General features: G+C 42.0%; 1 protein-coding gene across 3 annotated transcripts in view; it reads left to right on the top strand.

Moving 5' to 3' along the window:
• Positions 1-27,533, top strand: part of TNFAIP8 (TNF alpha induced protein 8) — a 141,197-nt gene that overhangs the window by 93,392 nt on the left and 20,272 nt on the right. Inside the window, exon 1 of one of the 3 annotated variants that reach the window (XM_040344005.1) lies at positions 3,521-3,647. The exons of the other annotated variants lie outside the window; for them this stretch is intronic. Within the exon in view, the coding sequence (XP_040199939.1) occupies positions 3,617-3,647 (31 nt within the window). The 5' untranslated portion in view covers positions 3,521-3,616. Of the gene's footprint in view, positions 1-3,520; positions 3,648-27,533 lie in introns of those variants that run through there. 3 annotated transcript variants of the gene reach the window in all.

Raw genomic sequence — 27,533 nt, forward strand, 5'->3', positions numbered from 1 at the left:
GGCTTGATTTCTGCTGATTGGCATGGCATTCAAGCTGCGAATGCCCCTTTGCATCTGCCGCAAGAAAAATCAATTTTCCAATCGTCTTTTGTCAAAAGAGCCGAGTGGGAAGTTGTTAGACGAACAGCGCTTTAATCCAATCGGATAAAGCCACTTTTGGGGCATTCTGACAGCCGCTGGGGGGATCGTCCATCCATAATGTTGGGCTTAGTTCACACCGATGCAGTGTTTTTTGTTTTTTTTGTTCTTTTTTTACCTTTTTTCTGCAGTGCTTTTTGCGGTGCATTTTTGCACACGTGTTTTGCGTTTTTTATGGTTTTGGTTTTATTTTTAATTCTTTTTTTTTTTTTAGTTGGGCAGATTAAAAAATGCAAAACGTGTCAAAAAAGCACTTATTTTTTGCAGCATCTCCTTTGAAGTCTATTAAACCAAAAAGCCCTGTTTTGCATTTAACCACTTGCCTACTGGCCACTTTTACCCCCTTCCTGCCCAGACCAATCTTCAGATTTCTGTGCTGTCACACTCTGACAATTGCGCACTCATGCAACACTGTACCGATATAAAATCTTTATAGTTTCACACAAATGGAGCTTTCTTTTGGTGGTATTTAACCACTTAAGGACCAAGCCTGTTTTTCAGACTCTGGCCCGGATTCACAAAGCACTTACACCGACATATAACAAGTTACGCTGACGTAAGTGCAAATGTGCGCCGTCGTAACTGTGCGCAAGACCCACAAACTGAGATGTGCCTAAAAACAGGCTACACCCCGCCGACGTATCTTGCTTACGCCAGCGTAGAGTGGGCGCACATTTAGGCTGGGAGCATGGTGCCGCTCCCATTGATTAGTCATTCAAACATGCAAATTAGGGAAATACGGCGATTCACGAACCTGCGTGCGCCCGATGCAGGCTACGAGAAATGCGCGTAAGTTGTACGTCCGGCGTAAAGATAAGCCCCATAAAGGAGGTGTAACCCAGCAGCAGACATGCAAAGGTCTGCACCAGGGAACACAAGCCGGCGTATTTTATGTTGGACGTGTGTCTGGCTGGGCGTAGGTTACGTTCATGGCGTACGCAGTGGTCCGGCGTATCTTAGGCAGTTGTTCCGACGTGGTTGTGAGCATGCGCAGAGGGATGCGTCCACGTCCCGGCGCATGCGCAATTTGTGATACGTATCTGTCTGGCGCTCGGACCATCATTTGCATAGGGTCACGCCTCATTTGCATGGCTCACGCCCACTTCCACCTACGCCGGCGTACGCCTTCGAAACCCAGCGCAGTTTTGAGAGCACTGGCTTTGTGAATTCCATGCTTGCCTCTCTGCGCTGCGTCGACGTAGCGTATATTATTTGCGCTAAGGCGGCGTAATGTGCGCCCGCTCTCTGTGAATCTGGGCCTCTGTGTTTACAAGTTTAAAACAGGTTTTTTCGCTAGAAAATTACTTGGAACCCCCAAACATTATATATTGTTTTTTTTTCTAACACCCTAGAGAATAAAATGGCGGTCATTGCAATACTTTTTGTCACACCGTATTTGCTCAGCGGTCTTACAAGCGCACTTTTTGGGGGGAAAATACTTTTTTTATTAAAAAATAAGACAACAGTAAAGTTAGCCCAATTTTATTTTTATATTGTAAAAAAAAATGTTGCGCCGAGTAAAATGATACCCAACATGTCACGCTTCAAAATTGCGCCCGCTCGTGGAATGGCATGAAAATTTTACTTTTGAAAATTTCCATAGGCGACGTTTACTTGTGTGGTTTGAACATCGTTTTCATATGCAAACGCTACTCACATATTGGGGCGCTTTAAAAAAAAAAAATTGTTTTCTTATTCATTTTACTTGATTTTATTTATTTTGACACTGTTTAAAAAATATATAAAAATGGGTCACTTTTATTTCCTATTACAAGCAATGTAAACATCCCTTGTAATAGAAAAAAGCATGACAGGTCCTCTTGAATATGAGATCTGGGGTCAAAAAGACCTCACATCTCATATTTAGACTAAAATGCAATAAAAAAATATTTTTTTTTTTTTTTCAGTTTTGACGTCCACTTCCGCCCTGCTATGGTATAGAGATGGGTGGGGGCCATCTTTCCCTCACCCGATAATGGTGATCTTGCGGCGAATCTGCCGCGGAGACCACCATTATCGTTTACAGGACCGGCCACGGAAAAGATGGATATCTCGTTTGTGGCAGCAGCTGTTGCCGTTACCGAGATATCCATCTTTAAAGTGCCGATGTATATGTACGTGAGTCGGTCCTTCATCACTGGGGTGTTTTTTCCCCCCCGCAAAACAAAAAAAAAATAATGTTCATTGTTTATGAAATTTTGCAAACGGGTTATTTTTCTCCTTAGTTGATGTGAGGCTGCACACTGATGGGTGGCACTGGTAGGCTGCACACTGATGGGTGGCACTGGTAGGCTGCACACTGATGGGTGGCACTGGTAGGCTGCACACTGATGGGTGGCACTGGTAGGCTGCATACTGATGGGTTGCACTGGTGGGCAAATGTTGGGACCGATGTCCCTTTCACAGAAGCCAGTTATCGGCTTGATTTTCCGTGAGGGGGAAAAATAACCGGCTTGTGTTTACATTGTGTGATCAGCTGTCATTGGCTGACAGCTGATCATGTGGTAAGGGGCCATGATTGGTCCTTCACCCCGATCTGTGATCAGCTGAGTATTTTGGACTCTGCGATCACAGAGCGCGCTGCCCATGCACCGCAAGCACAGAAGCATGTCCATGGTTGCCCCTTTTAAGCCCACGCTGTGGCCGTCTTTCAGCTATAGCACGGATGGGAACAGGTTATTAAAGTCCGACCCTTTCCAAAAAAACGCAGAAGCTAAAAAAAAGCAAAGATGTTAATGTGTCCCATAGGAAACCATGTTAAATGGACTGTAGTGCGGTTCTGCAAAAAACGCATAGATGTGCTCGGCACTCCCAGATTTCTTGTGATCTTGCAGGATGAAGGAAATCGACGTGTATATGACTGGTGTCGGCTTCCAATGCTTTGTTTCCACTTCTGCTTTATGTGTTTGTTTTGACAGCAGCATAGAAATGTTTATTTTTTTCCTCTTCCTTCCAGCAGATGTGATTGCATGCACCCAGTCCTGGCTGTTTATATATGACACACCTCTCTGACTGTGTTAGTGTGTAGGGCTGAGCTCCAGTAACATCAATGCTCAGTGCTGGAGTGGTTAGCTCTGGGGCATCCAGCTCTAACAATCACATTAAAGAAATGCTGAAGATGGAGCATTGCTCACTGTTCTCCTTTCCTGTAATCCATTCATGTTCCAGCAAGCTACACCCCACCCTCAGATGATACAATAAGGAACCTCTCTGTGTAATAGTATGGCAATGCAGATCTGAACTTCTCAATAAGCGTTTGTGTTGAAGGTGCTGCTTCTCCAGACAGTGGCTGAGAAGGGGGAGGGGCTTTCTCCCATACTGCCTGCATGTGATTGGCCAAACTTGCAGAACTTTCCTCCTTTTTTCATCCTGACTTTTTTTTTTTTTTTCTTTTCATTTTTTGCAAAGTTAACTTCTCTACTTGTGCTGAGAGTGCACGTCAGCTGTAATCTGTTCTCCAGTGGCTCACGCTGACACCATGAGCTCAGAGTCAGATGAACCCAAAGACGGTACGTTAATCTGCTTCCTATTTCTTCTTACACTGAGCACTCAGCTGCCTAGGCACATGAAAGTGAAATGTGAAGTTTGCTGTGGTTTTAGCTTGTCAGCCATTATGTCTAGAGATCTGGCAGAATCATCTGAGGACAGTTTATGTAGGTTTCCTGGAAGGAGTACACAAGGGATGGAACACTTTTATTTTCTTCTTGGTGGGTTATTCTAGGCCAGAAAGCCTCATGGTACATTAGAGAGAGTAGTGCTGATCACTTTAAAACTTGGCTGACCATCTCGTTTGTTGTGGAGGGGAAGCTTTCAACTACTACTGCCGCTTCTCGGAGGGGAATGCTTGAAAGTTTCAGCTGAGCAATGAAGATCACTATTTTTGGCACGCGCGCTGCTAAACTGTATTTCCCTTTTTTTTTTTTTTTCTTTTTTTTTTTTTTCTCTCATCTAACTTTTATTTCACAGAGAAAATACCAGAGACTGGTGAGGGACGGGTACTGTGAAAAGGTTTAATTTAAAACTCTGGAAACCTGGACGCACTCCAGACAAAATACAGTTATTCAGAGTTGGTGCCTGATCCAGGTTTTTGTTTTTTGTTCTACTAATACAAATGTGAGCGAGTGTATGCATGCGTGAATGTGTGTGTAAAATATATATACACATACCTCCTATATATAGATTCACACACACATATACAAATGTAAAAAACTAGAGCGTGCATACATACATACATACATACATACATACATACATACGTCTATGTATAGACACACATGCACATATACAAATGTAAAAAATGAGTGTGTATGCATACATACATCTATATATATATATATATATATATATATATAGAGACACACACATATACAGATGTAAAAAGGAAGAGAGAGGTTGCAGCAAAGGGAGTTGTGTGGCATAATTTAGAATTGAGGGCCCATTCACACGTGTTGGGCAGTGCTAGGCAACCTTTCCCAACGCAGACAGGGCAACCCGTTCACACCATTGCACTACAGTGATGTGCACTGATAAAAAATTAGGACATGCTGCATTATTATGCAGTTGACTTCATCACATCGCAATACACTACAGTGTATAAAAATGAATGAAATCCCTTTTTGAGACATTTTTTATAAAGTTTTATATATATATATATATATAAAAAGGTAAACGTTGCAAGGTCATGTAATCAGCGCATTGCACCGCATCGTCCCTTTACATTGCGCAGTAATGCACACTGCTGGTGTGCACGACCCCCTAAAGTGGTAGTCAACCCTGGAATGTTATCTTTACCTACAGGTAAGCTTATAATAAATCTCACCTGTAGGTAAAATATATACAGCGATCCCTTGGTATACAAACATTTCGCAAGACGAGCTATATTTACATTTTTTAAATCTTGACTTGATTTGCATGCACTTTCTTGCAAGACGAGCAGGGCTAAAGATGCTGGAGACGCTCAGACACTCCTAGCTTGGTGGGGTGAGCGTAACGTGCGTCAGAGTTCCCATGTGTCTCCAAGCGTCATTCGCGCCTCTGCACTTCTGGCCACATACAGTACTGTATACACCAGCAGTGGTTGTGGAACGAATCATCGGAGTTTCCATTATTTCTTATGGGGAAACTCTGATATACGAGTGCTTTGGATTACGAGCATGCTTCTGGAACAAATTATTGCCCTTCCTTCTGAGCTGTGTGCCGTGATGTTACCGCTCTGCCAATCAGACGCCCAGAGTCCCCCAAACCCGGAAAGTAGACTGGGCGAAGATGGAAGCCTCTGCAGCGGTGACAGCGCGCCACTACAGGGCTTCTTTTTAAAGCAAGTCTTTCCTAATTTGCTGGTATGCAGTGCATACTAGCACATTATGATATTGCTTTGCAGGTGGAAACTTCTTCTTTTTTTTTTTTCTCAGTTTACTACTGCTTAAATTATCCTGCAGCGTTTCAGACATCCCAGTTGGACACAGAGGGATGCCTAAAAATGTGCTGGATTATATTTATTATGATCTCTGTGCTGTAACCCCTCTTTCCCTGTTTAGTTTGGTAGTGGCTGGAGACTAACTTGCATGCATAGAATAGATTACAGGTTCCTGCTGGTGCTGTCCACCCTCTAAAGCCGTCCATAGATGGCGCGATTTTTCTTTCCTGCAACCGCAAGCTGCAGGTAGGAAAATTGCTAGAATCCACCACTGACTGTGTTGATGGGGGGGGGATTCCCTCCTGTGGCGCTTAGTGTTCTCCTAGCAGGGGGAGCTGTCCTGGCTGGCAGAACCCACATAGTGATTATAGTTGCTGGCAATAGTTGCATGAAAAATCTGACAGGATAGTTTTACCCAAGTTGATCAATCTACTTGGGTACATTCAACCTGCCCATCCATGGCTTGAATCTCTGCTGGTCCCTGCTTAACCGGCAGAGATTCGAACCAGCTTTGTGTGTGTAATGTATTTCCTGAGAGGCTGAGCCAGCAGCCGGCCCAGGAATCTGGCTGGATCTCGACTTTTAAAGCCGGGATCTCTCCAGAGCCTGGACAAGTTTAGTGACATTAACTGACAGCGGACTTAAGCTGAAAACTGGTCACAGGAGTGCCAAACTAGAGCTTTGGTACTACTTCTCCTTTAATTGGCCATGCCAGCAAATTGAAAGGAAGTGTAGCCAAACCCAAGTCTTGGATCACTGAGCAGGCACAAGTATTTTCAAGGACATTCAAAGTCCCTGTGTCAGTCTTGTACCTCCTCACTGATGAAGCCAGGGGTGGACTATAAGGCACAACGGAATGAACTGTAGAACAAGTTTTTCCTGTCATGAGTGTTTTGAAAAAGCACATTCCTATGGGATCTCTTGCATTCCAACCCAACATAGCTTAGGTGCTTGAATCTCAAGTGCAAAGCTTTTATTCTTTATATGGAGATGTATAAGAAAATATTTCACTTAAACACAAGGTATTGAGCTGTCATGTTGTAGTATTTTTTTACAAAGCATCTCGCTCTTGGCTTGCACATAAATTAGATTGTTAAATAAATTTTGTTTAGTGAGCATTCCTGTATCTGGAGCCACCCCCCCCTTCTAACTCCTATTCTAACTACCCTGTAGAAGGTAAATGCACATACCTATTCTCAGGATGCTCCGGTCACATGTTCTCCCCTGCAGCCAGCTTCAGGGGAATGGCAGGAGAGCCAGAAGTATATGCATCATCCTTTCAACTGGATAGTTAGAATAGGAGTTAGACGTGGGTGGGAGCAGATCCGGCGCTGTGATTGGCCAGAGCCGCGATGGTGTCACTCCTGCGCATGCATGCGGGAGCCGCCTGTAACGGCACATGTGACTGAAGCAACGGCATGACGTGCCATTGCTTCAGTGCGCATGTGCCAATCACTTCGGCACATGCAGATACAGGGGGGTATCTCCTAAACCGTGTAGGTTTAGGAGATATCCAGTGTAGCTACAAGTAAGCCTTAATATAGGCTTAACTGTAGCATAAAGTTATTAAAAATGGGTTTACAACCACTTTTAAAGTGCAAGTTCAACTTTACAGAAAAAAAATTAAAAGGTGAAGTAACACTGTGCAAACTTAAAAATAAAATTTAACATGGTGTTTGTAATTTTTTTCTTGGGTTTAGTTTTCCTTTTTAAAGTGGTTGTCCAAAAAAAAACAAAAAAAAACTGCAAGACAAAGTCATAAGGAGCTAGTGTGCATTGCATACTAGCTCCTTATGATATACTTACCTTAGATCAAAGCTGTTGCAGCGGTCCCCATACACTGCTGTGGCTGGCTATATGTCTCCCGGAGTTATTTCTGGGTTTGCAGGCTCCAGCGCTGTGATTGGCCGGAGCTGTGATGACCTCACTCCCATGCATGTGCACGGGAGCCGCCGGTCATGGCACAGCTACTGAAGAAACAACATGAGCGAGCCGTTTCTTCAAGGTGCATGTGCCGATGACATCAGCACATGCAGTGAATATCTCCTAAACAGTGCAAGTTTAGAAGATATTCATGCTACCTACAGGTAAGCTTACCTGTAGGTAAGTGGTAGTATAGGGTTTGCAACCATTTTAACTATTCTACAAGGAATGTTCCATATCCTAAAAATGTTGTACAATAAAACCTTGGTTTGAGAGCGTTTTGCTAGACGAGCAAAAATACTTAATTAATTTTTTACGATATACAAGCGATGTCTTGATATACAAGTAACGTCATGTCACAACTGAGTATAAAAGAGAATAGAGGCATCTCTAAGTGTAGCAACATGGTTACATTTAATGAAGGTACAACATTTAGAAACGTATTGCTACACTTAGAGGCGCCTCTTCTCTTTTATACTCTGTAGCTCCTGATGGATTTTGCTTCTAATCCCCTTGTGGAGGCTTCCATTTGTGGATGAACATTTTATAGTTGCACAACCCGGTCACATTGCTTTAATCTTTTTATATGGACTATAAATTGACGTACCTGTGAATAAATGGATGTGGAACGAATCATTTGCGTTTCCATGTTTCTTATGGGGAAATTTGCTTTGATATACAAGTACTTTGGATTACAAATCTGTTTCTGGGAAAGAATTATGCTCGCAATCCAAGGTTTCACTGGGCTTCTGCTCATCACTTGGCTTTTCACTGAGGTACTTGTATTCTTTTTTTCATATTGTAGATTTTGGAACAATTATTAGAAGTTGAACCCTGTAGGTCAGCCTTTTTCAACCTTTTAACCAGGGAGGAACCCTTGGAATAGCTTTCAGGTCTCGGGGAACCCCTGCTACATTCTCTAAATGGCGTCCATGCTGAGTGGCCGACCTATGTTCAAAATGCAGCAGGGAAAAGCCGCTCAGTGCAGGACCCCGAAGCAAGTGGAGATCACCGGAGTAGCGGGGTATATCTTGGTATTTCCAGTTTTCATGGCACTGGTCAGGTATGGTATATACATGGGTACATTGGCCCAGTGTGAAAATATACCATTCTTTGAAATCTTCTCACAGTGAGTTTGTTTTTCTTATTTTTTGTAAATTCTTTTTGCAGATATACAAAAGGCAAACAAAACTATTGCAAAGCAAAATCAGGCCACCGAGAACCTTCTTTCTTTGTAATTTAATCACTTCGCAGAGATCTGTTGTAACTGAACTAGAAGAGTATCTTTCTGTTGATCAGTATTAAAAAATAAAATCATCTTTGATTCAGCATTTTATGACAATAAACAATGAAGCCTCCAGGATGTGACCACTTTGTATAGACCATGTATGGTTGACTGCAGATCATTTAAACCGATCACCGGGGACTTGTATCTAACTGACTGGAGAGTCCTGTAAATACTATTTTAAGACCCCTTACCCTCCCAAGATCTCCAATTGCACACTTGTGTTCATTGAATGAATACCCCAAAGCTGCTCAGGACATTCTATGCCTCTTAGGTGTTCTTACTTGCATGAAAAGTACAAATCTCAGGGTCTGTCATCCTTTTTGCTCCTTCACCTTTTACCCCTGATGCCGGACTGTACACATTAGTGATGGTATCCCCTACTTCTTTTTTCATATTGGTGGGACCTGCACTGAGAGCTGTACTGATGGTAACATTGATGTCACAAATTTCCCAGTGATGAGAGAAAGAAAAGCTTGGTCATGGACCTAATCACGAGGGGTTTGGTCGTTTTAGTTTTTTTTTTTGTTAAATCTGTTTAATGTCCTGGAATTTGGCCAGCTCTTGCTAGAAGGAATACTGCCTTACTCTGACTGAAAAAATTCATGACTTATACAATGTAGAATATTCACACATGGCAGCCGTTTTACATACCTAAATTACCTCCACATCATAGTGTTGGATCTTTTACGAACCTCAGTTTGAACCTGGTCTTTCAACCTGGCCTCACCACAAGATCCTGGGAAAGTTTTTAGAGTGCCAAATTTAGCAAGACTATTCTCCGGCACTGGGCAAGGAATTTGATATGCTGCACTTTACCAGGATTCCCTGATTAAGAGCTGATTCACACCAGAACGCGATGCGGAAAAGGCTGCCTTTGACTGCCGTGACTGCCTTTGTGATCTTTTGCAGTTGCCAATACACTGCTAGCTGCACTCCTAACGCAAATCAAAAACACTATGTGCTTGTGGGCACCAGATCACATTGTGCCACCGTAACATGCGATTTGGTGTAGAGACAAAAGTAGTGCATCCTGCTGCAATTTGTAGCCCAAATGAATGGGTTCCCAAAGCACATTGCAGGGGAACACACAGGAACACTGCCGGTTGTGAGCCTACTTTGTGGAATTAAATATTTATTTTTGTTTTGTTAACATAATTGTAAACCCTTACCCAGTGAAGTGACTGTCCTCAGGTGATACACAAAAATGAAACAAATCCGCCTACATAAGTTGTACCTGTTTATCTGGTGTCTTCTCTTCTCTACATCTGTTCAAAGGCCTGGTTGCAGAGATTTTTTAGCATGGTAGGCAATGTTTTGGACCACTGTGGCTTTATTACTCATAATTTCTATACATTAGTACGTTTTCAATAGGGTCACTGTATTTATAATGTATAGAATATACTTTAGCAAATCTAGAAGCATTGAAGCGTTGATTCTGAACAACCCTTTTATTAAATTAAAGCATTTTCTTTTATTTATTTTTTTATAAATGTGTAGCAGCCAAACAGAAGGTCCTATTTCAGTGAAATTCTTCAATGGACTCCCTATTTCTATTCAGTACGGCTATACTGTTCAGGCTTGCTGCATGATTTGCAGCTAAATGTCCTCTTTGTTTAGTAGTTATCTCAAATTTTCAAATATGTGACTGTGATTTTAGGCCAATATATGTGCTTTGTTTTGTGTCCATGATTTGTTAATAGATGTAATTATGGACTAACCCGTTAAATGAATTATAGACAATGAGATAAGTGGGTGCACTGCCCTGCAATTGCCTTTTTCAAGATCCTTGGTGCCTGCCTCCGCCATCTTGCTGCTCTCTTCATGCAGTCATTCAGCTGATAGGGGTTGATGTCCTTATGGGAAACATATGGTCTGCAAGTATTTAACTTTAAATGCAGTTTTTTGGTCTTGCCACAGCTTAATAGGAAACAGTCATTTAGCTTAACCACAGACTGTCCTTAAACAGATGAGCATGTGACTCCTGATAAGCTTTTCTCTGTTTTAATCTGGAATATATTTGAGTACTTTGGTGTTTTTGTGTGACTGTGGCTAGACATACTATTGACTTAGTTGATCACTTTTCTCTATGAATGCATCTGCATATACTTTTTAAGTTTTAAATTACTGTATTTATCGGCACATAACACGCACAGGCATGCATAAGAGGGAAGTTTCAGGAAAAAAACTTGCATTTTAAATAAAGAACTTTGAAGCAAAATAAGGGTCCGTGCCCATCAATGCAGCCTGATCAATGCCCATCCGCAGCCTCACAATTGCCCACCTGCAGCCTCAATATTGCCCATCAATACAGCTTGATTAATGCCTATCTGCAGCCTCCCCATTGCCATGAATGCAGCCTAAACAATGCCCATCTCGGGGGGGGTGAGCGCTGTCGGATTCCATACAGCAAGAATCTCCTGTTTACTCGGCGGCCTCTTTAATACAAAGTCCCGCCTCCTGGACTGGCTTCTATGATAGACAGAACACTGGTCAAATGCCGGTGCAGAAGACAGGACTTCCTATTACAGAGGCCGCTGAGTGAACAGGAGATTCTCGCTGTATGTAATCTGACGGCGTCCCGCCCCCCCCCCCCCTCCCCGTTCTCTCCGAGGCAGCCCAAATTGCAGTATCAGTGTATAACGCGCACACACTATTTGCAACCGATTTGCAGGGTGAAAAATTGAGTGTTATACGCCAATAAATACAGTAATATGTATTTACCTTGGAACTGTTTTAAATGTGCAAAATGCCTTTGGAGTAACTTATGGTTATTAAACTATCATCAAACTATTTTAGGTGCTAATTAATACAATATTGTGATTGATTATATGCCTAAGGTGAAGCATGTAATTGTTCACCAGACATTTGTCTTGTAGGGAATAGCTACCATATTATTTAATGACATAAAAGCACCTAATAATTATCTATTAATACATAATGTGAAAGTAAATTGTTCACTGGCTTCTCAGAGTGTTGATCTGTCCAGGAACATGAATACTGTGATCAAGAGCAGCCCAAGAAGAATGTGTCAAAATCATCCTAGTCTTGTGTGGATGTGTGGGTGTAAATCTTTTAATTTAAATCAATTTTTTTTTTTTATCATATTAATTTTAATAAAATGCTTCTGGAGTAAAAATCGTATCTAGATACCGGCAAGAATAAGTCCTTACATTTAAAGAGCACCTGTCATTTCAGATCCATCATGGCAGTGCCTGTTAGCGGGCACCCACTCACCTGCTGCCGCCACATCCCTCACCTTGTTGTCACTGCTGCATCACCAGCTGTCCCATTAAAGTAAATGGGACTGTCGGTGAGTCAACAGCGGGTCAGAGGCGGAGCCGCTCCGGGACAGAGATGACCGCTGCTCTTTAAAAATTATGATTTAAATCAAGCCTTTTTACTAGCGATTTAAATCAACTCCACCCTGATGTACAGTATGTGATTATATATATAATATTGTGTGTGTGTGTATGTGTATGTGCATGTGTGTGTGTGTATATGTATGTATGTATGTATATATATATGGTGTGTGCCCATAAAGTCTGGATCCATAGGTATTACATTTTTGGAAAACCTAATTTCCATTTAAAACCTAGCTGGTCCAGGAACTGCATGGTGATGACACAGACGGAATATTGTTAGTGGTTCTTTCAACAGCAGGAAGTAATGGATTTTTCCAGTGATCTCAGTGATGGTGTCAACCAATACAATGCACATTACTGATCTAAAAACAACCCAAACTGGATGGCTGAAGGCCATTTTTAAACTGTTCCACAAATTATGATGCGTTTTGGGAGTATTTGGTGACAGATTAATTGGGCCATATTTATTTATAGTAACGTAACTGGGGAAACGCACCTCTGTATGTTACAATCTTTCCTTTATTTAATTGGATAACATTTGTTTTGGAATGACACAAAAAATCTATTTCACCAAAATTGTGGCCCACCACACTTTTTTTGCTATTGCTGTGAGAAATGTGTACAATCATAATTTTCTGAACACATGGATCGGAAGGCGAGGTGGTCAAATGACCTTCCACACAATTGTTTTTTAATTTTGTTTTTACGGTAGACTACTGAAGTCAGTAGTCTACTGGAATCGGCCTAGAACAATAACTGCACTAAACAAGGAAATCATTTCTGTATGTAACTATCATTTTTGTTATGTTCAGCATTCTTGTATTCAGCATATACACAAGTTTTAAGCAAAACTTTTGACTGTGGCTTAGCTGAAAGGACATCCAAACCAAAAATTAAGCAGTACCCCCCCCCCCCCCCTACACGTATCAGTACTGACTCGAACCAGTGCTGTGCCTGTCTGTAGCGGCTCTGTCATCTCTCCCCGCTGCACGGTTTAGGGGATATTCACCCTGCATGCAGCTGATGACGTCCGGTAAACTTCAGAGCTCCTTGCCGTAACGGAGGGCTCCCGCGCACATGTGTGGTAGTGATGCCACTCCGGCATTCACAGCACCGGAGCCCGCGAACCTGTAAAACGGGGGAAAATGTTGGCCCCCTCAGCGGTGACCTGGCACCGCTACAGGGGGCTTTGTTCTAAGGTTGGTATTCCATAATGTGTTGGTATGTAATGCTTATTAGCACATTATGCTAGTGTCTTGCAGGTTTTTTTTTTTTTTTTCGCAGTTTCCTACCGCTTTTAAGGATTTTGAGAAGATCTGTAAAGAAGAGTGGACCAAAATCCCTCCTGAGATGTGTGCAAACCTGGTCACTAACTATAAGAGACATCTTACCTCTGTGCTTGCCAACAAGGGTTTCTTTACCAAATACCAAGTCATGTTTTGCTTGAGGATCAAATACTTATTTTACACACTGAACTGCAACTGAATTCATAACACTTGTATTGTGTGTTTTTTTTTCTTCTGAATTTTTGGTTGATATACAATGGATATAAAAAGTCTACACACCCCTGTTAAAATGTCAGGTTTCTGTGATGTAAAAAAATTAGACAAAGATCTATCATTTTATAACATTTGTGGTTGCATAAGTGTGCATACCGTTTTAAGAAAGTGGGGATGTAGCTGTGTTCAGAATTAAACAATCACATTCAAACGCATGTTAAATAGGAGTCAGTACACACCTCCCATCATTTTAACGTCCCTCTGATTGACCCCAAATAAAGTTCAGCTGTTCTAGTAGGTCTTTCCTGACATTTCTTGGTTGCATCCTACAGCAAACGCCATGGTCTGCAAAGACCTTCCAAAGCATCAGAGGGATCGCATTGTTAAAAGGTATCAGTAAGGGTACAAAATTATTTCTAAGGCCTTATATATACCATGGAACACAGTGAAGACAGTCTCATCAAGTGGAGAAATCAACAAATGAATGGCTTCACCAGAAAAAGATAAAAGTTTTTGAATGGCCCACCGAGAGCCCAGACCTGAATCTGATTTGAAAATCTGTAGGGTGATGTGAAGAGGGCTGCGCACAGGAGATGCCCTCACAATCTGACAGATTTGGAGTGTTTTTGCAAATATTGCCAAGTCCAGATGTGCCATGCTGGTAGACTCATACCCAAAAAGACTGAGTGCTGTAATAAAATCAAAAGGTGCTTCAACTAAGTATTCGTTTTAAGGGTGTGCACACTTATGCAACCATAGTTTATTTTTACTCCCCTCCACCTAAAAGATTTCAGTTTGTTGTTCAGTTGGGTTGTACAGTTTATCGGTCACATTAAAGGTGGAAAAAGTTCTAAAATGATTTATCTTTGTCATTTTTTTACGTCACAGAAACCTGACATTTTAACAGGGGTGTGTTGACTTTTTATACCCGCTGTCTGTAGGAGAATAATGGGGAGATTGCAGAGCATAGAATCAGGCACGAGAGGATATTATGCCCTGAAGTGTGTGAAAAGCCAGACACATTAACCACTTACCCCCCGGAACATATTGCTGCCTAAAGACCAGAGTACTTTTTGCGATTCGGGACTGCGTCGCTTTAACAGACAATTGCGCGGTCGTGCGACGTGGCTCCCAAACAAAATTGGCGTCCTTTTTTTCCCACAAATAGAGCTTTCTTTTGGTGGTATTTGATCACCTCTGCGTTTTTTATTTTTTGCGCTATAAACAAAAATAGAGCGACAATTTTGAAAAAAATGAATATTTTTTACTTTTTGCTGTAATAAATATCCCCCAAAAAAATATAAAAAAACATTTTTTTTCCTCAGTTTAGGCCGATACGTATTCTTCTACATATTTTTCGTAAAAAAAATCGCAATAAGCGTTTATTGATTGGTTTGCGCAAAAGTTATAGCGTTTACAAAATAGGGGGTATTTTTATGGCATTTTTATTAATATTTTTTTTACTAGTAATGGCGGCGATCAGCGATTTTTTTTTCGGTATTGCGACATTATGGCGGACACTTCGGACATTTTTGACACATTTTTGGGACCATTGGCATTTTTATAGCGATCAGTGCTATAAAAATGCATTAGATTACTATAAAAATGCCACTGGCAGTGAAGGGGTTAACACTAGGGGGCGGGGAAGGGGTTAAGTATGCCTGGGTGTGTTCTTACTGTGGGGGGGGGGGGTGGCCTCACTAGGGGAAACACTGATTTTCTGTTCATACATTGTATGAACAGAAAATCAGCGTTTCCCCTGCTGACAGGAACGAGAGCTGTGTGTTTACACACACAGCTCCCGTTCCCCGCTCTGTACCGAGCGATCGCGTGTGCCCGGCGGCGATCGCGCCCGCCGGGCACACGCACGGGAGTCGGGGGCGAGCGGGGAGCGCGCGCGCGCGCCTCCGGCGGCGCGCACGCGCCCCCTAGTGGCGGCTATACGATAGGACGTATAGCTACGGGCTCTCGCCCAGGAGAGCCGACCTGCCGCCGTATAATGACGGTGCGCGGTCGGCTACTAGTTAAACTAAATGGGGTTTTGGTGTAGCCTAACTTTTGGCCTGGAGTGGCACACAAAGGATTCATACATCAGGGTGCCATAATATAAAGTCGACACTTCCCTAGACATATGTGAGCATTGTGAAATGAGCAGCTACATGAGAATTTTAGAAAGTGCTGTTAACGTATCCATCATTGTGAATTGTAAATGGACTCCTATGTGTCCTGGTTGTCCTTGTCTCCAGGTGCTATCAGGATTGCAGTAGTTTGGACTAGTAGTTGAGCTTGTAAATTGAATGTTTTGTATTCATTTTATGTTTTAGCTTTCGTTGCTAGGTAAAGCAAGCTCAGAACTAGTGGAACAAGTCTTTGAAAGCCTACCAGATTGCTAATGATGTGCAAATGACTTTACAAACCTTTTATCCAATATATTTGATGTGTTTTTTTTAACAGTTACCTATCATTAAATGGCTTGTAGCAATAGTAATCTGTACACAATATAATGAAAAGTTTTTTAAATCAACCCAAACTGTTGATTTTAGTTTCTGTTGCCCAGTAATGGGTTGAAGCTGCTACTGGTTTCCTAGGTAAGTAACCACTGAAATCTACAGTAGTAAAAACATTGAACGCATTCCTGCTCCCACAAACCTCAACTAGAAGGGGATTATTTTCCTTCAGTGCATTGTATGATTCCACCCATACTAACAGTGTGCTTTATATTGTCCTACTGATGCCCACAATTGGACTAGTCATGCTGCCATTAACTATGAGAATTCTGTAACTTCTGTGGACACTAATAAAGGAGAGTTTTGGGGCAAGGTTCAAACTTTGCACACCATATGCTGTGAGGTGACCCCCCCCCACACACACACACACTTTTGGCCACACTTCATATGCAGCATGCACATTTTTCTTGCTGGACTTTTCAAGGCATCTCTCCTAATTCTTTTTAAATGTTGTTAGCTAAAGGGTATTTAAATATCACAAAAATAGTATGAAATTGTTAGGACTTCCCTTTAATACCAGTCACATAAAAATAACAGGAAGTGAGTAAATCTCTGCAAAGTAAGGGGATTAGACCGTTGTCACCAAAACAGGTGTTTCCTGTCTATAAGATTGTTCCAGGACAAAGAGGGTAGATAGTCTTCCTATCAGGAGCACAGACAGCAATAAAAGCCCAAATGTTTTCTCTCATCCAATTTTTTTTTTTTTTCTTCATCAAGCTGGTAAGACCGCGCAGGGGGCTAATGCTCCTTTGCAGCAGTCTGTGATTGCCTGTGTCCCATGGGTTGCAGGTTCGATCCCGGCGGGGTCCACTCAGCCTTTCATCCTTCCAAGGTCGGTAAAATAAGTACCATTGAGTTGGGTAATAATGACAACCATTATCAGCGCTTAGACACAGCGGCATCGCTGTAATTGGCGCTATATAAGTGTAAGCATTATTATTATTATTATTATTATTATTATTATCTTAAAAAAAAAGAGGTCATTACAATATAAACATCATATAATTTACAAAGAAGTAATGAGAAAGTTCCAGACGTTGGTAATAGCTTTTGTCTTTTACATACTCTTTATCTGGTCCTTGGGACACTATTCCTCCCAATGATACGAGGAGCTATTCCTCCCCAGTTAATTGACGGGACATTATTCCTTCTACTAATATCAGTGATGGGGAACTATTCTTTTCCCTCACGCCAACAATGGGGCACTGTTTCTTTCACTGACACCAATGGTTGATTACTACTCCTCCCACCAATACCAACGATGGGGTGCTACTCCTACTGACCACCAAGCCTGAGGCCATGCTGGTGCTGGGCCTGGGACATTTTCTACCCCCACTGACCACAATCAGCCCACCGAAAGTCTAAAGGACAGTAAACTGACTCTTTGAAAAGTTTGGAGAGCCCTGTTATAAACATTACCAGTGCTCTGTATTGTAAAGTGTTGGATTGATAGGTCCCATTATATAGGTTAGTCTTGGTGGACTGCTGGATGTATGTAAATGAACAGGGGACACCATGCATAGTTTATTGCAGCATGTGTTTTGTCCACTATCAAAGCTTAAACTTGGCACCTCTTTCCTGTTTAGGAGCCAAAAGCACTTGAATAGTACTGAATGTATTTTTATTACAGGTTGTTCCTGATTTGTCATAAGCTGCAAAAGAATCCACGTTTTTAAGATCAAGTTATTGTTACAGAACATGCAATGCAGGTGCAATATGCAAAGTCTCACCTGGAAGAGGCACTTCAAGCACCCACCTTTCCTGTGCTTTTTTTTTTTTTTTTCCAATCCCCCCTTTTATATTTTTTATTTTGTGCAGGGTTATCTTCGGTTCACATACACAACCAAAAAATCCAGTATTTTCCTGCTGCGACCTGTTGCTTTTCTGTCACATGCCTGGCCCACGTTGCCATCTTCTCTTCTATGTTTTCATATGCGGGTTCTCTCAACGGGGTTCTTACATCTGGCTCTCTTATTATGCTCCAGCAGGTCAGCCTCTGTGTCCATGCTCCATCAGGTCAGCCTCTGTGTCCATGCTCCATCAGGTCAGCCTCTGTGTCCATGCTCCAGCAGGTCAGCCTCTGTGTCCATGCTCTAGCAGGTCAGCCTCTGTGTCCATGCTCCAGCAGGTCAGCCTCTGTGTCCATGCTCTAGCAGGTCAGCCTCTGTGTCCATGCTCTAGCAGGTCAGCCTCTGTGTCCATGCTCCAGCAGGTCAGCCTCTGTGTCCATGCTCTAGCAGGTCAGCCTCTGTGTCCATGCTCTAGCAGGTCAGCCTCTGTGTCCATGCTCTAGCAGGTCAGCCTCTGTGTCCATGCTCTAGCAGGTCAGCCTCTGTGTCCATGCTCTAGCAGGTCAGCCTCTGTGTCCATGCTCTAGCAGGTCAGCCTCTGTGTCCATGCTCTAGCAAGTCAGCCTCTGTGTCCATGCTCTAGCAGGTCAGCCTCTGTGTCCATGCTCCAGCAGGTCAGCCTCTGTGTCCATGCTCTAGCAGGTCAGCCTCTGTGTCCATGCTCTAGCAGGTCAGCCTCTGTGTCCATGCTCCAGCAGGTCAGCCTCTGTGTCCATGCTCTAGCAGGTCAGCCTCTGTGTCCATGCTCTAGCAGGTCAGCCTCTGTGTCCATGCTCTAGCAGGTCAGCCTCTGTGTCCATGCTCTAGCAGGTCAGCCTCTGTGTCCATGCTCTAGCAGGTCAGCCTCTGTGTCCATGCTCTAGCAAGTCAGCCTCTGTGTCCATGCTCTAGCAGGTCAGCCTCTGTGTCCATGCTCTAGCAGGTCAGCCTCTGTGTCCATGCTCCAGCAACCTCCTGGGATAAGTGATGGAGATATCTCATGAAGCTGCAGGAGCAAAGACACTGCATTCTTGTGGGAATAGAGAAGAATGTGTTTCTAGAATGTGGTCTCAGACTATGCTCAGGTAACCCATAAATTAGTATCTATTTCAGTTTACATGCTATTTTTCAAGTTTTTGCTGGTATATTCTATTAGAAGTGGTTGCCTGATGGAGAGATCTGCCACACTGTCTGTGTTGTCACTGGTACAGGAAGTCTGCAGAATGTCTTTAACGTGAAGAAAGCTGTTTAGGCTCCCACCTCCCTTTTGTGGTTTGGGGAATTAGAGCTTCTTTTGTTAGTGTTCCCAGCCTGAGGAGATGTTACCAGGAAAGGCAGTAAAGACGATCTCCCCAAGCAGAACGCAGTTGGCAATAAAACCTAAAGTGTTACATTTTGTATTTGGATCGGGTACCCCAATTTATGAAAGCAATTATAAAATAGGAACTGCAGTCATCAAACGCCTATTATGTAACTAAACTGGGAATAGTTTTTTTTAATACAAATGGCTTCTATATATATATATATATATATATATATATATATATATATATATCTCTATCTTACATACATACATACACCTACATGGCAATATTGTTGTATTTTAGATACTTTGAATAAAGTATTTTTTTTTTAACTGAGTGTCTGGTAGAAGCCATCAAAGTACTTATAATGAAAGATTGTTTCTGGTTTTATTAACCATAAAAACTTGACTTTTTTCTCTATCCAAAACGAATATTCACTTACATCTGAAAAGTGTAGGAGTCTGTTTAGTGCCATTGGCTCAGAGTGAAATAAGTCGGTGCCAGTATGTTTGCATTGTATTTGATGAACAGCCCAATTTCAGTAGAGATGTAAATAATTCAGACATTACTACTGCTAGCAGGGTTGGGTGGGGGATGCAGTGCCAACAGTGATGTGAGTCACAGAAATCTTCTAGCAAACTCGGAAATCTCTAACTGTTCATCCCATCTTCTAGTAAAATTAACAATCCCTTCATTATGTATCAAGTATTGGGGGTAGAGGATAAGACTGTGCCTGTAAACTGCTGGAAGCTGCCAGGATATGGAAATCTCGGTCACTCAGAACAGTTCAACTGTGTATTTCAGTATGTTTGAAATCCTATCATACTCTGTACATTTTTCCTAAAGCTGGAGTCTGGGATAGAGAAAAAAGTTACTCTTTTGTGGACCAATGGTCCTGCCTTGTATGGGTGCCATGGGCTTGCCCACATCCTGGGAGCGTCAGACAGTGCAAGTAACCCACCTTATCTATCATCCCTTAGATAAAACTACGATATAACCCTTGCAGTGTGGAAGGAGAAATCACTGTGAGGGTAAACTTGTCTCCAGCATGGAGTTCAGCTTTAACCCCTTCCCACCCAACGTATTGTAAAGTGATGGGAGGGAGCACTGTTCTGGGAGGACGTCCTTTGAAGTCCTCCCAGAATCGAGCCGCGCTCTGGCGCAATCTGCCGGAAGCGGCGGATGATGGATCGCTGTATTTGCTTGCTGCTTGTACCATGTGACCGCTGTGGCCAATCACAGCAGATCACATGACAGTTGTATATAATGAAAAGCTTTGTTACATGCTTTTTATTGTGTACTATTGTGATGAGCTCTGTGATTGGTCACAGTCATCACATGGTATGGTATAGACAGGGCCAATCACAGCCCATCTGTACCATGTGTTTTAGCTGTGACCAATCATAGTAAACACTGAATGAGTAGTTTTCATTCAGTAAACATAGTTGCTTATAACTGTAAAATGCAAGCTGTAAAAAAGAAAAAAATCTGATCCCCAGAGTAGTACAATGTTACTATGGTAAAATAATTTTTTTTTTTAATTAACAAAAAAACTAAAATATATGAAATGTATAGAGATAGATATAGATAGATAATATGTATGTCTCATATCAGTTGTGCACACAAGTTTACATACCCTGGCCAAATTTATGATTTCTTGGCCATTTTTCAGAGAATATGAATAACGCAAATAACGTTTTTATGTGTTGTGTTTTTTTTTTGGGTTTTTTATTTTTACGCTATTAACAAAAAAATTTTGTTTAAAAAAAATATATATATTTTTTTACTTTCTGCTATAAAACATATGCAATAAAAATATGTAAAAAATGTAAATCATCAATTTAGGCCAATATGTATTCTTCTACATATTTTGGTAAAAAAAAATCCCAATAAGCGTATATTGATTGGTTTGCGCAAAAATTATCGCGTCTACAAACCATGGGATAGATATATGGCATTTTTGTTTTTATTTTTTTACTAGTAATGGCAACGATCAGTGATTTTTAGTATCACTGCGACATTGTGGTGGACAAATTGGACACTAAGGGGTTGATTTACTAAAACTGGAGAGCGCAAAAACTGGCTCTGCATAGAAACAAATCAGCTTCCAGGTTTTATTGTGAAAGCTTAATTGAACAAGCTAAAGATAGAAGCTAATTGGCTACCGTGCACAGCTGCACCAGATTCTGAGTGCTCCAGTTTTAGTAAATCTCCCCCTGTGACACCTTTTGGGGACCAGTGACATGAATACAGTGATCAGTGCTAAAAATATACACGGTCACTGTACAAATGACACTGACAATGAAGGGGTTAACACCAGGGTTGATCAAAGGGTAAAGTGTGCTCCGAAGAAGTGATTTCTAACTGTGTGGGGGTTGGACTGACTGGAGGAAACGGGACATCTGTGATTCCTTCTAATTAGGAACACAGATCTCTCTCTTCCTTTCTGACAGAAGGATGACAGGTGCCCAGCTCCCACTTCCGCTTGGGCCGTCTAGGCGACTCGAGTGGAAGTTCTCTCCCCCTGGAATCTTCTGGGACACTTCACAGGTTCCAGAAAATTGCCCAGCCATTCAGGACGCACGGCGCACACCGTCACAGCCGGGTGCCCACACTAGTGATGCGGGGGAGAGAACCAAGGCTTCGGGCCGCCACATCGCTGTATCGTGGGACAGGTGTGTGTGTGTGTGTGTGTGTGTGTGTGTGTGTGTGTGTGTTAAAAGTCAGCAGTTACAGCGTTACAAGCTACTGACGTTTAATAAACGGAAATGGCTGGAACTCAACTTTAAGCAACAGACTAAAAACCCAGTTTGTTATGGCACCTTTCGTGATGGTTGAGAATAGAATTTATACATATAATGTATGTTGGCCACCTTTGCTGTGACAAAGTCAGTGGGGTTACTACAAAAATGGCCGAAGAATGTTAGGATGCCTGTATATACAGTATATTTGTTTTGAGCCTATTATGTATACAACTATATTATCTCGTTCTTCCACAATGGAGAAAACATTTTCTCAGTACCTTTTTAGCTTTACACACTTATCGATGGAAGGGATCGCCTGAAAATAGTTGAAATATTTTTCATGAGAAATCTGTACCTGGCATCACTTCCTGCAGACAGACATCTGACAGCAGACATTCTAGGGGCATAGCTAGCATTGTTTCCATAGTGGGGTGTTCTCACAATAATCTGAACCTGTGATGGCAGGAACACAGTAACTTGAATCAATGTCAACGCTACATGTTCAGACAATCAGAAATGATATAATTGTAATAATATGGGCGGAGGCAACGTCTGAATTAATGCATCTCTGTACGGATGTAGATGAGAAGAAGTTTGTATGTTATTGAGGTGTTCATAAATATTATTATTCTATGGGATTTATATAGCGCCAACAAGTTTGCGAAGTGCTTTACAGCATGAGGGCTGACAATACAATTCAATACAGGAGGAATCCGAGGGCCATGCCCTATGGAGCTTACAATCCGCTCATTTGATTCGAAGTTCTTGATTCCATCATTTGAACCCTTCCCAGAGGCTCAACTCCACTGTACAGATAAAGGGCTGAGCTGTTTGAAAAAGTTTGAATATGCATCTTTTTATACCGTATACATTATAAGCCTGTGCACAGCTTAGGTGCAAACATTTATATTGTACATGGCAGAGAAGAAGACATTAGCGTTTTATTTATACCAGCATTTAATTTTTTTTTTTTTTTTTTTAAGTTCTGATTTTGTAAATGGATGTTTATGATTTATTTACAAGAATATATTTTAAATATAAACCTTCCCAGCCTATGGCTGATGGCGCATGGACGACTGTCGCTGACAGTTTGTCAGTCGGCAGTGGCGGGGATCGCTAAAGCTTGATCTATGCTAGTAGAATTTTGTTAAAAATTTTTAGTTTTTAAGAAAAATGGTTGGTGTCGTGAAATCAATGTTTGTTTTTGTTTTTAACATGGTGATGAGAAAAAAAAAAAAATGATTGCACAAACTTCTAACAGGCATGTGGTTTTCATTGGGGAAAGGACATTCGTTCTCGAAGTAAATGTTAAAAGCAAAAGAAATCTTGAAGTATATTCAACCTACAATGTACTTTTTATATGGAAAATGTTCTATGGTTACACCAGCTTAAGAAACTACTTAATGACTGCCTCTGTAGCTAAGGCAGCAAGATGTTGCTCCAGTCCCTAGCAGTCGAGATTTAGCAGCATTTGGCCCAGCGAAAGAGCAACATCACTGCTTCTGTTTACAGAGGGTGCGATTCTTCATGCTTGCAATTTGATGCTAAGAGCAGAACCACCCATTTCAGTAGGCCTCGTTCACACAGACAGACTGTCAGTTTTTAGGCGGACCCGATCTCTATGGAGCGGTGGATGTCCGTGGACACATTCCGACATCTGATCCGAAACTGTCTGCTAGAAACAGTTACATGGACAGGCAGTCTCTTTCCATCTGACAGGCCATAGACAGCGGGCTGTGTTCGTTTCCGCTTTGTTGATGCACATGGACCTGTCATTCGCCTGCTCAGCGGGGGTCAGCGGAGAGATCCCCTGCTGAGCATACGGATCCTCTGGCTGACTCCGCCAGTGTGAAAGGGTAGCAAGAAAACTCACCCAAGCTCTACCGCTATATAGTGCAAATTAGTGTGCAGAGTGATCGGTGCTCTGGCTGATTAAATTCACAGTGAATCCATAACAAGTACGAGCCAGCAACTCGCCTTCTTCTCCATAGAAAACTTTATTTTAGCATCATAAGCGGTAACATCATACAAAACTGACGCCTTTTTGGCCTAAGCCTTAATCGTAGCATAAGTATGTATCATTAAAAACCGGTGTAGTATAAAATTTAATTAAAAAATCATCACATTGGTTACAATTGGAGATGATGAAAACCTGGGTCAGATGATCACATGTGACAGTGTGAATGGGGCCTTAGCCTTACCCTACATAGCAAGTTTTTGTCTATTCAGATCCGTTATCACCATTGACACTGTGCATTGTATTTTCTCCCTTTTTTCAGCTTCTGTCTAAATTGGCCCTCGTGTACAGGATGTGTCTGACTCTGCCTATTTTTAGTCTTTCTGGAATGGAAATTAGATTGGAATACCCTTTTGGAAGGCTTCTGTGAATGTGGGATTCAATATTGACACTGCTAATCATTATTGAATTATGAATTAACTTAAGCAGGCTTATTTTGAGTATTTGCTAAGTGTTAACAGCTTAATCTGCTTCGTTTTTTAGCTTTCCGCCTGCAGTTCATAGTGAAACCAGCGAAAAATATGAAGTATAAAGGGAGGGCAATCCCACCTGGTTTCAGGAACCCAAAGAGAACACAGTTTGCAGTGATTTCACGCCAATCTTTTATTGAATACAAATAACGTGTTATGGCATTTTGTTTGTGTGATGTCTTAAAGGGACACTAAAGGTTCCCGTTTAAAAAAATAAATAAAAAATAACAAACATGTTATACTTGCCTCCACTGTGCAGCTCGTTTTGCACAGAGTGGCCCCGATCCTGGTCTTCTGGGTCCCTCGGCGGCTGTCTCTGCTCCTACCCGCATCATCTAACCCCCTTCATGGGAAGCACTCTCCCAAGGGCATTAGCTTGCGGGTGCGCTCCCGTGATACAGCCGGCGGCCATGGCTGCCGACTGTATCACGCGGCCCCACCCCCCCTGGCATGCCACTTCATTGCATGTGATTGACAGCAGCGCGAGCCAATGGCTGCGCTGCTTTCAATCTATCAAACCTAATCAATCAACGGCCAGAAGAAGAGGACGCCGAGGGATGCGCACAGCAGATTCGGGCTCAGGTAAGTAAAACGAGGGGGCTGTCGTTGCCATGTTTTTTTTAGGATGCATGAAGGTGAAAAAAACGAACTTTTACAAGTCCTTTAAATTCTTCTTTCCATAGGGTGACCATAATTGGCCCAAATGGATGTTCTGACTTGCACCTAATCTCTATATAAGAAGGAAGAATGAAAAGTACAATGTGCGCACTGCATAGTAAGTGTGCTGAATCTCAGAGTAGGTTACAGTACTGGAGCAAGGAAGGCGATATATCTGCTCACCCATTGTTCTCAGCGAGATATCTCCCTATGTATTAGCATCCTCAAGGTGCATCTAAATATATTACAGTTTACCACGGCATATATGTAGGAGCCACATATTTTTTATTTTGCAGTTATTTTAAACTATGGATCCTGCCAGCATCACATTGGCTATCCTAGGGTGACAAGCCTCATTTTAGTGTATTGAGGAGCACTGTAGTCACTCGGGTAAGATTCATGCTTGAGCTTGTTTGTTTTTTTTTCTTTGCCCCAAAGAAACAAATTTTTCTACTGGCAACCTTTATGTGACACAACGCTTGGGTGTGAATGAGCACCATAGGCTGCAATGGGACTACTCATGTTGATTGATAAAACTCTTCAAGAAAAGAGCTGCAGATTGCTCAGGGGTGAACCAGTGTTGAATAAGCAGCTTATTTGGGTCATGTATTTTAGAAAATTATAACGGGAGTAACAGTGAGGAGGTGTTCTGTAGTTTGACGGTGAACTGGGCAGGGCTGATAGCGAGGTTTTCAATTTCTGCATAGCTTTACCGGCTCACTAAAATAAGTTGGGTTTCTGGCTTTATTCACTCCTATTGGACGTTTATGTAAAAAAAAAAAATATGTTAAAACTTAACAGAGTGAAGAAGCAGCACAAGGAGCCAAAACGGGTGTGCTGCAGTGCCTCTGTGCTAACAAGTGGCATGATAATAGGAGGAGAGAACAGAGTAATAACAAGATGAGCTCAGCAATGATGACAGAGAGGACGCACTGAATATGTATGGAGCTCTGAACAAGGTTGTCAAACTTCTCTGTGATGCCGGGCTAGCTTGTCCTGGTGATGGAGAAGAGCTATGTAGAACATTCATGACAGGCTAGAATGTGGGGGCGTGAATATTTTCAGTTACATTATTCAATATTTTTAAAAACTGCCTAGTTTGTTACCTACTGGGGCTTCTTAACTTGCACAGGCACTTTTTTTTTTTTTACAATGGTGAACCAACCCTTTAAGCTCTCTAATTTAGAAGTCTGCAAATATCGTCTCTGAATTCCAACTCTGGCTAGTCCCATAGAGTCTACAAACCGAATAAAAGTTGAAATATTGCCATGAATATTGAAAATGTTTACTTTATTTGTGTCTCAGATTAAAAACAGTTGCTGTTGTTTTATCCCTGGAAAGCTTCTTTGGTTCTTGGCTAGTCTTCAAAGCATTGTCGCTAATGAAGAGAAAAAAAAACACACATAAATATGTAAAAAAAAAAAAACATCATACATGGAAATTTGCAAAAAAAAATTAAATCTGTTTTATTGTCCTAAAACAATGAATGCGCTGCCATGGAATAAACTACTGCATCCCATAGTGATGAATTGACTGGGATGGGTAAATGGAAAGGAATATGATGATTTTAGGTTATTTTGTGCCATAGTTTTAATGTAAAGAAAAAATAAATGGCTTTTTATCCTAGAACAACTTTTTCAAATCCAGCCAAAACAGATCCCATCTCCTCAGAGCTCCGGGCTTTGAGTGCATAGATATGGGATGTGCGTCTTTGGTAGCAGTGCAGTGTCCTGACCTATTGTTTTTGGGAATACTGGATTTAGCCGATCACTGTTGTGTGTACCGGTGTTTCTTAACTCCAGTCCTTAAGGGCCCTTTCACACGTACGGACCGCATGTCCGCATTTTCATCCGTCCGTTTGCGGATGAAAACGGGACATACATGGGTCCCTATGTGATTACGGGTGTCTGCGGATGACCATCCGCTGACACCCGTAATTGTCCGCCTCCGCAAAGATCCGCATTTGCGGACGGAAGAAAACCCTATTTTTTCTTCCGTCTGCCGGATCGGATGAATACGGTCCATGTTCATCCGATCCCCCCATAGGGGAGAGCGGAGGAAAGACAGGGCGGTCCCTGCACAGTGTGGTAATTACTAAGGCAGTGAAACAGATCAAATCACCTGTGCAAAATAATGGAAAGCCTAATAACCTGACCTGTTGGGGCTCCTTGAGGACTGAAGTTGAGTTGAGAAACACTGGTCTGTACAGCACGATTTTTGCCGCCATTTTGTACAGGTCACAATGTAAAAAACAGAAAACCTGTAATCTGCCCCAGAGAATCTCATGTTTTTTTTTTTTTTTGAGTTTCAGGCATTTTTTTGGCGTTTTATGAGCTGAAAACGCTCAGGTGTGAATGCAGCCTAAGACTCCTCCAAAGT

The sequence above is a fragment of the Rana temporaria genome, chromosome 1 (genome assembly GCF_905171775.1).
Source record: "Rana temporaria chromosome 1, aRanTem1.1, whole genome shotgun sequence".
Taxonomy (NCBI): Eukaryota; Metazoa; Chordata; class Amphibia; order Anura; family Ranidae; genus Rana; species Rana temporaria.